The sequence below is a fragment of the Hemitrygon akajei genome, chromosome 5 (genome assembly GCF_048418815.1).
Source record: "Hemitrygon akajei chromosome 5, sHemAka1.3, whole genome shotgun sequence".
Taxonomy (NCBI): domain Eukaryota; kingdom Metazoa; phylum Chordata; class Chondrichthyes; order Myliobatiformes; family Dasyatidae; genus Hemitrygon; species Hemitrygon akajei.
The window spans coordinates 182,993,863-183,006,394 of NC_133128.1; the positions used below are offsets into that span (position 1 = coordinate 182,993,863).

Sequence of the window (12,532 nt, forward strand, 5' to 3'; positions counted from 1 at the left end):
CCCCCCCCCAACTGAATTCCCCTTTGGTACTTCGCCTTGCAAGCAGAACAAGTACCACACCTGCCCCTACACCTCCTCCCTCACTACCATTCAGGGACCCAACCAGTCCTTGCAGGTGAGGTGACACTTCACCTACGATTCTGTTGGGGTCATCTACTCTATCCAGTGCTCCGGGTGTGGCCTTCTGTATACTAGGGAGACCCGATGCAGATTGAAAGACCACTTTGCCGAGTACCTATGCTTTGTCTGCCAGAAAAAACAGGATCTCCAGCTGGCATCCCATTTCACTTCTACTTCCCATTACCATTCCAGCGTGTGATCCCATGGCCTCTCCTCTACTGCTGTGATGAGGCCACACTCAGTTTGGCGGAGCAACATCTCACATTCCATCGGGCTAGCCTCCAACCTGAACACTGAGCTCTCAAACTTGCGGTAACTGCCCCCCCCCCCCCCCCCCGTCTCCTTCACCGTTCCCAATTCCCACTCTCACCTTATCCCCTTACCTGCCCATCACCTCCCTCTGGTGCTCCTCTTCCTTCCCTTTCTTCTATGACCTTCTGTCCGCTCCTGTCAGATTCCCCCTTTCTCCAGCCCTTTATCTCTTCCACCGACCAACTTCCCAGCCTTTAGCTTCACCCTTCCCCTCTCCCAGCTTTACCTATCACCTGCCACCTGGTTCTGCTTTCTCCCTCCTCCCCACCTTCTTACTCTAACTTCTTCCCTTTCCTTTCCAGTCTTGTTGAAGGGTCCCGGCCCAAAACATTGCTTGTTAATTTCTCATTCATGGATGCTGCCTGACCAGCTGAGCTCCTCCAGCACATTGTGTGTATTGCAGGAGAGGGAGGAATCTGACAGGAGAGGAGACAATTGGGGAAAGGGGAGGAGGGAAACCGGGGGAGGTGATGGCCTGGTGAGAAGAGATAAGAGGCCAGAGTGGTGAACAGAAGAGGGGCGGGGGAGTGAGACTGTTTTACCGGAAGGAGAAATTGTTATTCATGCCATCAGGTTGGAGGCTATCCAGGTCGAATATCAGGTGTCGCTCCTCCACCCTGACCTTGGCACAAGAGGCGGCGGTGGACCAACACTTTCAATGAGAATGGGAACCGGGAGGTTCTACTTTTGGTGGTTGGAGCGGAGGTGCTCAACTCCACTATTTACCTCTACCTATATATTTAATGGTTTATTGGATAGAACTTGATTACCCTGGTCACTAATCTTCTCTGGAGAATAGCTTCGTATATTTCCGTAACTGATTGTGGTATATAATTCTCTTCGTCTTTGATTGGTGCTTTCACTTTCAGCAACACTGAACTTCACCATAGATCGGTGCTCATAAATAAAGTCACCCTCTCCACAGCTGCTGCATTTTTGAGTTGCGTTCTCCAAAAATCTCGTGCACTTTAAGTGAAGTGACTTTTTCTGGTCTTTTAGCCACAGGTCGTTAGCTGTTTCATGCACAAGAGCAATACAGAATCGCATCACTTTGCAGCTCCAGACAGCAGCCTTCTCTCGTAAATCTGAAAGCAGAAACGCCAATTTTTATAATTTGATGCAAATTAATGGAATCGTACACTGTCATCTTGTCCACTAATCTTTTGGAATTATTTCTTTATTTTGGAATTAATTTGTGCTTTTTTTTTCCCCAATTACTAAACAATGATGAAAAAACTATTTCTACACACACACACACACACACACACACACACACACACACACACACACACACACACACACACACACACACACACACACACACACACACACACACACACACACACACACACACACACACACACACACACACACACACACACACACACACACACACACACACACACACACACACACACACACACACACACACACACACACACACAGTAAAAGTCTTAAACACCCAAGAATTTTCATATAGTTTCGGATGTATGGCCTCCACAGAGCCCTGATCGCAACATCATTGAGGCTGTCTGGATTACCCGGAGACACAGAAGCGAGACAGCCAAAGTCTGCAGAAGAACTGCGGCAAGTTTGCCAAGATCCTTGAAATAACCTACCAGTTCACTTTCTGATAAAACTCCACAACAGTGTACCTAAGAGAAATGATGCAGTTTTAAAGGCAAAGGATGGTCACACGAAATATTGATTGGATTTAGTTTTTTTTTGCTTACTGTTTTCTGCTCTTTATAGCAAACCTTTAGATATTTGGAAACTTTTCATTACTTTTGAAAGCAACTTCACTTTACATATTTTTTTACATGATAGGGTCTTTTAAAAGACTTTTAGATAGGTACACGGAGCTTAGTAAAATAGAGGGCTACAGGTAAGCCCAGCAATTTCTAAGGTAGGGACATGTTCAGCACAACTTTGTGGGCCGAAGGGCCTGTATTGTGCTGTAGGTTTTTTATGTTTCTGTGTGCTTGAGATTTTGCACAGTACTGTATGGAATTGGTTGCCCTGCTGCTTCACACAGCCAGCAACCTGGGTTAAATCCCGACCTGGGATGTCAGCTGTGGCGTTTGCATATTCTCCTGATGATCATACAATTTGGCTGTTTGAAGTTAATTAACTAAAATTATAATTGCTATAAATTACCCCAAATGTTGATGAGTGGCAGGAGAACTGGGGGAGAGTTGGTGAGTATCTGAGAAAAAATGGATTACAGTCATTTCAGTGGGTGGAAGAGTCAAAAAAGAACGCTGAGAATTGGCAGCGACTTGATTGTCCGAATAGCTTCCTTCCAGCCTTACATTTTATTTAAAAAAGAGTTAGGAAATGAGAAATTACATTTTATCTGCACAGAACACAGTATAACAATTCCTTATACTAAATCAAAGAGCTTCCTGAATAAAAAGGAAATAAAAATATAATAGAAGAAAGAGCTGCTCAAATAGCAGCACCCTGAGTGTCAGTGCAGGGGAAAGCCACACGTCAATATCCAGCATCACAATAACAGGAAAACTATCCAATCTAATGTCGAGTGGCATACCATTTCACTTACTGTACATCAGCAGCAAACCTTCTTTGAATTCGGTAATAGAACACCCAAATTGAAGGTCTGTGAGTCAGTCCACATCAGGGGATCAGAGGTGGAGAGGGTCAGTGACTTTAAATTCCTCAGTGTTATCATTTCATAGGACCTGTCCTGGGCCCAGCACGCAAGTGCGATTATGATGACAGCATAGCAGCGCCTCAACTTCCTTAGAAGTTTGCTAAGATTTGGCAGGACATCTAAAACTTTGCCTAACTTCCAGAGATGTGTGGGGGAGAGTATATTGACTGGTTGCATCATGGCCTGGTATGGAAACACCAATGCCTTTAGACAGAAAATCCTACAAATTGTGGATATGGCCCAGTCCATCACAAGCAAAGACCACCCACCATTGAGCACATCTGCACAGAGTGTTGTCGCAAGAAAGCAGCATCCATCATCAGGGACGCTCACCATCCAGGCCATATTTTCTTTCTGCCACTGCCATCTGGATAACGGTAGAGAAGCATCAGAGCTCACACCATCAGGTCAGGAACAGTTACTAACCCTCAACCATCAGGGCTCCTGAACCAGAGGGGATAACTTCAACCAGCTTCACTTGCCCCCATCAGTTTCTACAACCTACACACTCACTTCAAGGACTCTTCATCTCAGGTTCTTGATATTTATTGCTTTTTTATTAAATTATTATTATTTCCTTTCTCTCTTTCTGTTTGTTGCCTTTTGCACACTGGTTGTCTGCCCGTGCAGTCTTTCATGGATTCTATTATGGTTACTGGATTTATTGAGTATGCCCACAAGAAAATGACCTTGCTTCCACCATGAAATTAGAAGTGAGGATGTACATGTCGACAATTTTAAGGCAATGGTTCTTCTATTCTCTATTATAAAGCTCCAATTACAATGTTTAAAATAATATCCTGATGCCAAACTTTTAAATGCCAGATCAAATATTGCCAAGTGATCCCTTAGATTACTTTACCTCTGGGCATTAAAGAATGTGATGGTTTATTTTACTGTTCAAGAAAAGCAATTCCATCATATATCAGGGTTTGGCTAACATATGCAGCCTTAAAAGCTGGATGGCACAGTAACTGTAGTGGTTAGCACAACATTTTACAGTACAGACGATCAGGGTTCAATTCCTGCCGCTGGGTGTAAGGAGTTTGTGCGTTTTCCCCGTGACCGTGTGGGTTTCCTCCTAAAGTCCAAAGACATACTAGTCGATAGGCTAGTTGGTCATTGTAAATGATCACATGAGGGTTTTTCCAGTGACGTCATCATTGAGAATGGCAGCTTAAGTCACTAGCTCCTCCGGAAAAACGCGTATTAAGCCCCATTAACCTGTCAAATATAATATTTTTTGAAAAATATTTGAACTGAAAAGAGGGGCAAGAATGGGGGGAAGAAATGGAAATAAAAAAAGCGACATTGCGGAGCCTGCGGCCGAGAGGAGCGCAGCGGGTGGCTCTCTGACCCGACCGCGTGCTAGCGAGGCGGCCGCTGGGCCTCGTTCAGTCGAAGCGGTGAATGTCTTCGAAATCCTGAAAGAAATAATGGAGGTCCAGAAAGATATAAAGCAGCAGCTCCGTGATATTAAGGCAGAGCTCGCCAACGTTAATCAAAAAATAGCAGTGGCAGAGACTCGCATTGAGAAGGTGGAAGATCACATTCAAAACGTGGAACGGATACTGAGCAAGACAATAAAAATCATACATCACCAAGAAGGTAAACTGCTTGATCTGGAGGGAAGATCACGGCAGAAAAATATCAGAATCTACAACGTTCTTGAAGGAGTGGAGGGCCCATCTATGACAGAGTTTGTTGGAAAGTTACTGCGGGACACGCTGGATCTTCCCCCGGCTATGGAGCTGGAAGTTGAAAGAGCGCACCGCGCGCTTGTGCTGAAACCTACCAGAGATAGAAAGCCACACTCAACTATAATTAAATTCCTTTGGTACAGCACCAAGGCGGAGATTCTACAAAGGGCCTGGGGTAAGAAGAGAGTGTTTTTAGAGGATAAATTAATATATTTCGACCAAGATTACCCCCCCCCCCCCCCACGGTCCTCCAGAAACGCAAAGAATACTCTGAAGTAAAGCGAGTACGAAAGCAAAATAAGATTAAGATTTCAAACTCCATACCCTGCTAAACTTCAAGTGTTTTATGACAACAGAACGCAGTTGTACCAGACAGTGGAAGAGGCGACTACAGACATGAAGGCCAGAGGGTTGCCCGTCAGCATGACCAAAACGAAAGAAAGCCTGGCTTAGGAATTGTCTCACTCGGCTTAGGAAATAGTGCGAGAATCGAGAAGGCAGGAGACGGGAGGAGGCCGAGAGAAACATATCAGGAAGAGACCGGGAGTTTCCCAAAGATAGTCCTCACCCCCTTCAGAAGAGCCATAAGGTTTGGCCAACTTTAAAAATGCTGGAGAAATTGTGGAAATCAAAATGCAAATCATTATCATATTTTTTGGGACTGCCCTGTTATCAAAAACTATTGGAGGGGGATACACAATGCCCTACAAGACATCTTTAGGAGAGTAAGACCATATATTTTGGATATATACCTCAAGAATGGCTGAAAAGAGATAAATATTTAATGAATATACTGTTGGTGGCTGGTAAAAAGACTCTTACTAGGAAATGGTTATCACAGGAGAGCCCAACTTTAAATGCATGGATGGAAATTACAATGGACATTTACAAAATGGAGAAGATAACAGCATCTGTTAATCATAATCTAGAACAATTTGATTCATACTGGGAAAAATGGTTTAACTACATAACACCTCATAGGCCTGATTTTATTCTCACAAATCAATGAATCTGTTGTAAAAAAAAATAAGATCACTCCCTACTTGTACATAGTTCTTTCCTTTTGCTTGTTTTTTCTTTCCACTCTTTTCTATAAGTGTATACCCCAAATAAATACTTTGTGGAGATTTTGTGATATATATGATTATATGATGTATATGTACAATGTCTGAAATACATCTTATGGAAATGTTTGTTTGATGAACTTCAATAAAAAAATAAATTACAAGAAGTAAATTATCACATGATTAGGCTAGGGGATTGCTGGGTAGAGTGACTCAAAGGGCCTATTCCTCACTGCATCCCGATAAAATGAAAGTCAGAAGGTTCATTCTGGACACCAGATAAGAGCTTTACAAATAGAACACAGAAATCTACAGCATGTTACAGGCCCTTCGGCCCACAATGTTGTGCCGATCATGTAACCTACTCCAGAAGTTGCCTAGAGTTACCCTACCGCATAGCCCTCTATTTTTCTAAGCTCCATGTACCCATCTAAGAGTCTCTTAATAGACCCTATTGTATCTGTCTCTACCATCATCACTGGCAGTGCATTCCACCTACTACTGAGCTCTGACATCCCCCCTGTACCTACTTCCAAGCACCTTAAAACTATGCCCCCTCATGTTAGCCATTTCAGCCCTGGGAAAAAGCCTCTGACTATCCACACAATCAATGCCCCTCATCATCTTATACACCTCTATCAGGTCATCTCTCATCCTCTGTCACTCCAAGGAAAAAATGCCAAGTTCACTCAACCTATTCTCATAAAGCATGCTCTAAACAGAAATTGGCAACTATATGTAACACTTACCCAACAGGCTGGTATATGTCTAGGGGAAAAGGAGATCCAGCCACTCACCAACCCCACCTCCCGTACACGCAGGTGTTGTGAGAATCAAGTTTATGCCGCACGTACACACACAATATCAAACTCACACCAAATACCGTTATGGAATACACTTTAAAGATTTTACTAAAACTAAAAGAGTACTATGCAATACAATATATATGAAGGAAAAGAAAATAAAGTAAAAGGCGCCAACTTATCAAAGTTCAGTCAATTTAGTGTACATCATTGGAGCTCAACCATCGAACCATTCGATCCCTCGTCACTCTCCTCCGACCTCCACGTCCTCACACCTGGGACCACCCCGGTGATCGACCGAGCAGTGCAGCGCACGCCCACCTTCCTCGGCGTCTCCTTCCCGCCTCCCCTGAAAAGACTGCGAAACCCCCAAGCTCCCAGACTCACAAGACAAAATAACATTCCCCATTGGTTAAAAAATTAATACAATCCCCATATCAGCAAGTCCAAAGCTAAACAACTGCGAGAGAAAACACTTATCAAACATAAAAGCATTCCTACTCTAGCAAACCAAAGAAGCCATTTTGATTAACATACACAGTACATTGTACATGTAATTCTCCAAAACTTTACCTATTTCATCATCCTCTTCCTGTAGCTGCTCCTTGGAATCTTTTGTGTGGTTACAAAAACACTGGACGAGATGGGTTTCCTCATTTTTTTCGATTGGTGCACCAAAGCTACTGTTGATCCTTGATGCACATTCTAACGTACGTGATTTCACCAACGATATAAGTGATTGATTCAATTTTTGCTCAGCACCTCCAGGTAAAATGTACCGAAGCATTTTAGTGGTGAAAGTGTGTCCAATGATAGACGCACACTTAACAATCACCTGTTCTGTTGTGTTCATTCTGTCAAGTTGAGCTAATGCAATTCCTGTAACAAAAAGAAAAACCCATTTAATTTTATGATATTATGCATTATATGTAACATAATGGCTCCATGGCATAGTGGCTGTCTAGGAAAGCAACAACATCATCAAAGATGCTCACCACCCAGGCTATGCTCTTTCTAGTCAGCACTTTTGGCTGTGATTTGTAGTTAAGTGGCTTTTCAGTTTTGTCGGAGCTATTGCTGCATCTGTAAGTTGTTTGCCACAGACTAGGCACAAAGGAATAGGACAACTTGGATCACCAGTCCATGTGAAACCCCTTGATAAGTAGCCTTCATTGTAGACATTTTTCTGTCTGTTGTTGCAGTAATGCAGTGAAATGACTCACAAGATTGTGATTCTTCTTCATAACCTTTTCAGAATTGTTCACAGGCCTCGGCCTAGAATCCTCCTTTTTCATCTTGCACCTATTTGGACTGTCTTTGGAATGACAATTTGTATCCAATTCTCTACTACACTGGTAGAGTTTGTTCACTCCCATAAGTCAATTGGCATCGTGCAAGGGGAAGTAATTCGTGAGGGAGAGGATTCAATCAAATAACAGCAGTCCTACTGCTCACTGCCATACTGGTCAGAGAGACCTCTAATGAGATTGCTAATGGGACTGCTTGGTCACTGCCCACCACTGCAAGCATTAGTTGCTCAAAGTTCAAAAAAACAATGTTTTTTTTAAATCACTATCTCACACAGAACCCTGGGGTACTGCAGAACCCCAGTTGATTACTGGTTGATCTCTCATCGATCCTGTTATAATTATTGTTTTATAGATTTTTTGAGCATACTCACAGGAAAACAAATTTCAGGATTGTATGTGATGACATACAGTGCCTATAAAAAGTATTCTCCCCCACCCCCATCCGGAAGTTTTCATGTTTTATTGTTTTAGAAAGTGGAATCACAGCAGATTTAATTTGGCTTCTTTTTGACACCGATCAGCAGAAAAATACTCTTTCATGTCAAAGTGAATACAGACCTCTACAACGTGCTAGAATTAATTACAAATTTAAAATACAAAATAATTGATCGCATAAGTACGCACCCCCTTTAATACAATGCACCAAATCATCACTGGTGAAGCCAATTGTTTTTATAGGTAACATAATTAGTTATGGTGTACTAGCTATATTGAAACCTGTGTGCAGTCAAAGAGTTTCAGTCGATTGTAGTGAAAGTACACCTGTATCTGTAAGGTCCAACTGCTGGTGAGTCAGTATCCTGGCAAAAACTACATCACGAAGACAAAAGAACACCCAAGCAACTCCGCAAAAAAAGTTATTGAAAAGCACAAGTCAGGAGATGGATACAAGAAAAATTCCAAGTCACTGAATATTCCTTGGAGAACAGTTTAAGTCAATCACCAAGAAGTGGAAAGAATATGACACAGTTGTAAATCTTCCTAGAGCAGGCAATCCTCAAAAACTGAAGGGGACTAGTGAGGGAGGCCACCAAGAGACCTATGACAACTCTGGAGGAGTTACAAACTTTGGTGACTGAGATGGGAGAGACTGTTGCCCAGATGCTTCACCAGTCGCAGCTCTATGGGATGGTAGCAAAAAGAAAGCTACTGTTAAAAAAAGCAGAAATGATTCACGTGAAATCTTGGCTAGAGTTTGCCAGAAGGCATATGAGAGACTCTGAACTCAGATGGATGAAGGTTCCATAGTCTCACAAAATCAAAGTTGAGCTTTTTGGCCATCAGACCAAAAGCTATGCTTGGCATAAGCCAAACACTGCACATGATCAAAAACATACCGACCCCACCGTGAAGCATGGTGGTGGCTGCAAAAGGACTGTGACATGGGAGAAGATTTGTTTTCCACTAAGACAATGATCCCAAATATAAAAACAGGAATGGCTTAAAAACAACAGAGTTAATGTCCTAGAGTGGCCAAGTCAGAGTCCAGACCTCAATCCATTTGGAAATTCGTGGCTGGACTTGAAAAGGGCTGTTCACTCACAATCCCCATGCAATCTGACAGTGCTTGAGCAGTTTTGTAAAGTAGAATGGGGAAAAATTGCAGTGTCCAGATGTGCAAAGCTGTTAGAGACCGATCCACATAGACTCCAAGCTGTATTTCCCGCCAAAGGTGCATCTGCTAGATACTGACTTGAAGGGGGTGAGTAATTATGCAATCAATTATTTTGTGTTTAATAATTGTAATGAAATTTAGACCAATTTGTAGAAATTTGTTTTTACTTTGACATGAAAGAGTCTTTTCTGTTGATCAGTGTCAAAACAAAAGCCAAATTAAATCCCGTGACTTAATGTAAAATAACAAAACACGAAATCTTCCAACTTTTTAAAGGCACCACAAATGTACTTTGAAAATAAAATTTACTTTGAACTTTGAAGAAACTGAAGGGGAGAATATTAAAATATTAAGAATCCTACAAACAGCCTAAAATTGCTCCAAATTTAATCCCATAACCAATCTAGTTGCAGTAAAAATTGAAAATTGACACAAAAGACATTTTGGTGACAAGTTCATACCAGGAAACATCCTCCCTCTTTGGCAGCACATGCTCAGATCATATATATTATATTTCAATTACATATTTTAGACTAAAATGTGCACTCAAATTAGAAACAGGATTGTTTTCTGTGAGGTAATGACTTTTGCATAAAGATGTAAGCAAAGGCTTTAATAATCAGCATGTTAAAAGTTGTAATAAAGGCTTCTTCGCTCCACTAGCCTGCAGGTTACTCTTGGGAAAGGTATAACATCTGCTTAGCCCCCAATCAAGGTCACATGAAGCTATGGGAGCACGGTGGATGGTCCTATGAGCTGGTTATGCCACCACTGATACCAGGCAAATAATCTCTGAAAAGTATTGAGAATGGCTGGGGCCACCCATCTTGTAAAGACTCTATCCAGAAGATGACAATGGCAAACCACTTCTGTATAAAAATTTGCCAAGAACAATCATGGTTATGAAAAGACCATGCTTGCCCATGTCATATGACATGGCACATTAGGATGATGACGACGACGATGATGATGGGGGTATAAAATTGGAGGAAGAAGCGTGCTTATCACTAGGTGAGGGTCTCCATTGGTCAGAGTTGACCGTGGATACTGAAACCTAGCTGTCTAGATACGCCAGCCTAGGAATGTTACACTTTTCACTGAGTCACACAAATTAAAGTGTGTAAGCTCAACTGTGAGACTTTTAAGCCATCATATAAATACCTCTATTTCCTCAGTACTCTGTGGAGATTTGGCATGTCATCAAAAACTTTGGCAAACTTCTATAGATGTGTGATGATGATGGGGGCTGACTGGCTGCACTATGACCTGGTATGGGAATTCCAATGCCTTTCAGTGGAAAATCCCTCAAAAGGTAGTGGATCTAGCTTAGTGTATCATGGATAAAACCCTCCCAACCATTTACATCTACATGAAACGCTGCTGTAGAAAAGCAGCATCCATCACCCCACCCCGCGCCCCCCCCCCCCACCCTAGGCCATGTTCGTTTCTCACTGCTGCCATCAGGTCGAAGGTACAGGTGCCCCAGGACTCGCATCACCAGGTTCAAGAACAATTACTACCCCTCAACCATCAGGCTCTAGAACAAAAGGGGATAAACTACACTCATTTAAGGACTCTTATTTTGTTACTTCATGCTTGTTACTTATTACTATTTATTTATATCTGCATTTGCACAGTTTGTTGTCTATTGATCCTGTTTACAGTTACTGTTCTATAGATTTGCTAAGTATGCCCACAGAAAAGGAATCTCAGGGGTGGATGTGGAGACATACTCTGGTAATAAATTTTACTTTGAACTTTGATCTTTTAAGCATGGAAACAAAATCCTCAAAGAGAGGATAATTTGCCACTCTAAGATCAATCATGTCCTTGAGGAAGGCTTGCACTTCAGAAGTATCTAGTTTTCTATTACCTTCTCTGAGAAATGAAGGAAGTGGATCTCCAAGAAGACAACAACATTTAACTGATTCAAGACTGAAAATTTGTATCACCAAATTGGAGTGCTCAGTGAGAATAGAAATATTCTCAGACACCCTCGCTCAAGTGACCCAGCCAGAGTTGATGAGGCACAGGCTTGTGTCCAAGTAGTATTGGGCCATTGGGCCAGAGCCATCTCAATGGCCCCCGTAATGCCAAGGAGAGAGTAGGTTCTGCAGAACGACCAGCCAGCAAAATGTCTACACTTCTCCTCTCTAAGGCTCCTATCATGCCGTCCACTCCTGTCTCTGACACTGCTCCTGGTATCTGGCTTTCTTACACTCAAATACTTCCTTAATCAGGTCTTCCCAAGAAACGGTCATTTCTACAATGTCCATCTACTCTGAGGTTGCTGACAAAGTGACTCCAGGCCTCAGTGACGATGATGCGATGAAGTCAGAGAACTTTGCTAGCCAAGATAGACTTTCAGTTGCCAGTCAGATGCCGTGGCAAGCAAGCCTCCTGGTGATCTGGGCTGAGGCTAATAAATTTTTATGCACTTCAGCAAATAGGAATATAATTCTGCTTCATAATACTGGAATGGATTACTTTTTGTTTCACTTAGCAATCAAAAAGCAAGACAGGTTCATTTTCTTTATATCTGTACCCATAAGAACACTTGTTTTATTTCTAGCTACTAATCTTAGACAAACCTTTAAGTGTCAGTGGAATGGTAATTTCCTGTAGGTTTACCATTTCTCCAAGCGTGCATATAAACTGCTGATGGTCAGATTTTGCATTGTGTTCCAGTGTTGTCACTTTTTGACATTTTTGTATCTCCATTCCACTTGTCTTCAATTTGCCTTTAAATAGAGAAATTATTCCCAGAAAATGAATTAAATGTTTAATCAAACAGAAATTAATTCAATCCCCTGGACTTTGATTCCAAATCGCTTCACTGCGAGCGGTCCTTAAAACACTTCAGGAATCCAAGAACTCACCTCTTTATGTGAGCAATAGAGTCTTTTAGTTTGCCCATCCTGTGCTGTAATTATT

General features: G+C 42.1%; 1 protein-coding gene across 1 annotated transcript in view; it reads right to left on the reverse strand.

Moving 5' to 3' along the window:
* Positions 1-12,532, reverse strand: part of LOC140728538 (adenylate cyclase type 10-like) — a 123,608-nt gene that overhangs the window by 54,348 nt on the left and 56,728 nt on the right. The window contains exons 18-20 of the mRNA XM_073047406.1: positions 12,190-12,339; positions 7,247-7,552; positions 1,203-1,517 (exon numbers count right to left, since the gene is read on the reverse strand). Of these exons, the coding sequence (XP_072903507.1) occupies positions 1,203-1,517; positions 7,247-7,552; positions 12,190-12,339 (771 nt within the window). The remainder of the gene's footprint in view (positions 1-1,202; positions 1,518-7,246; positions 7,553-12,189; positions 12,340-12,532) is intronic.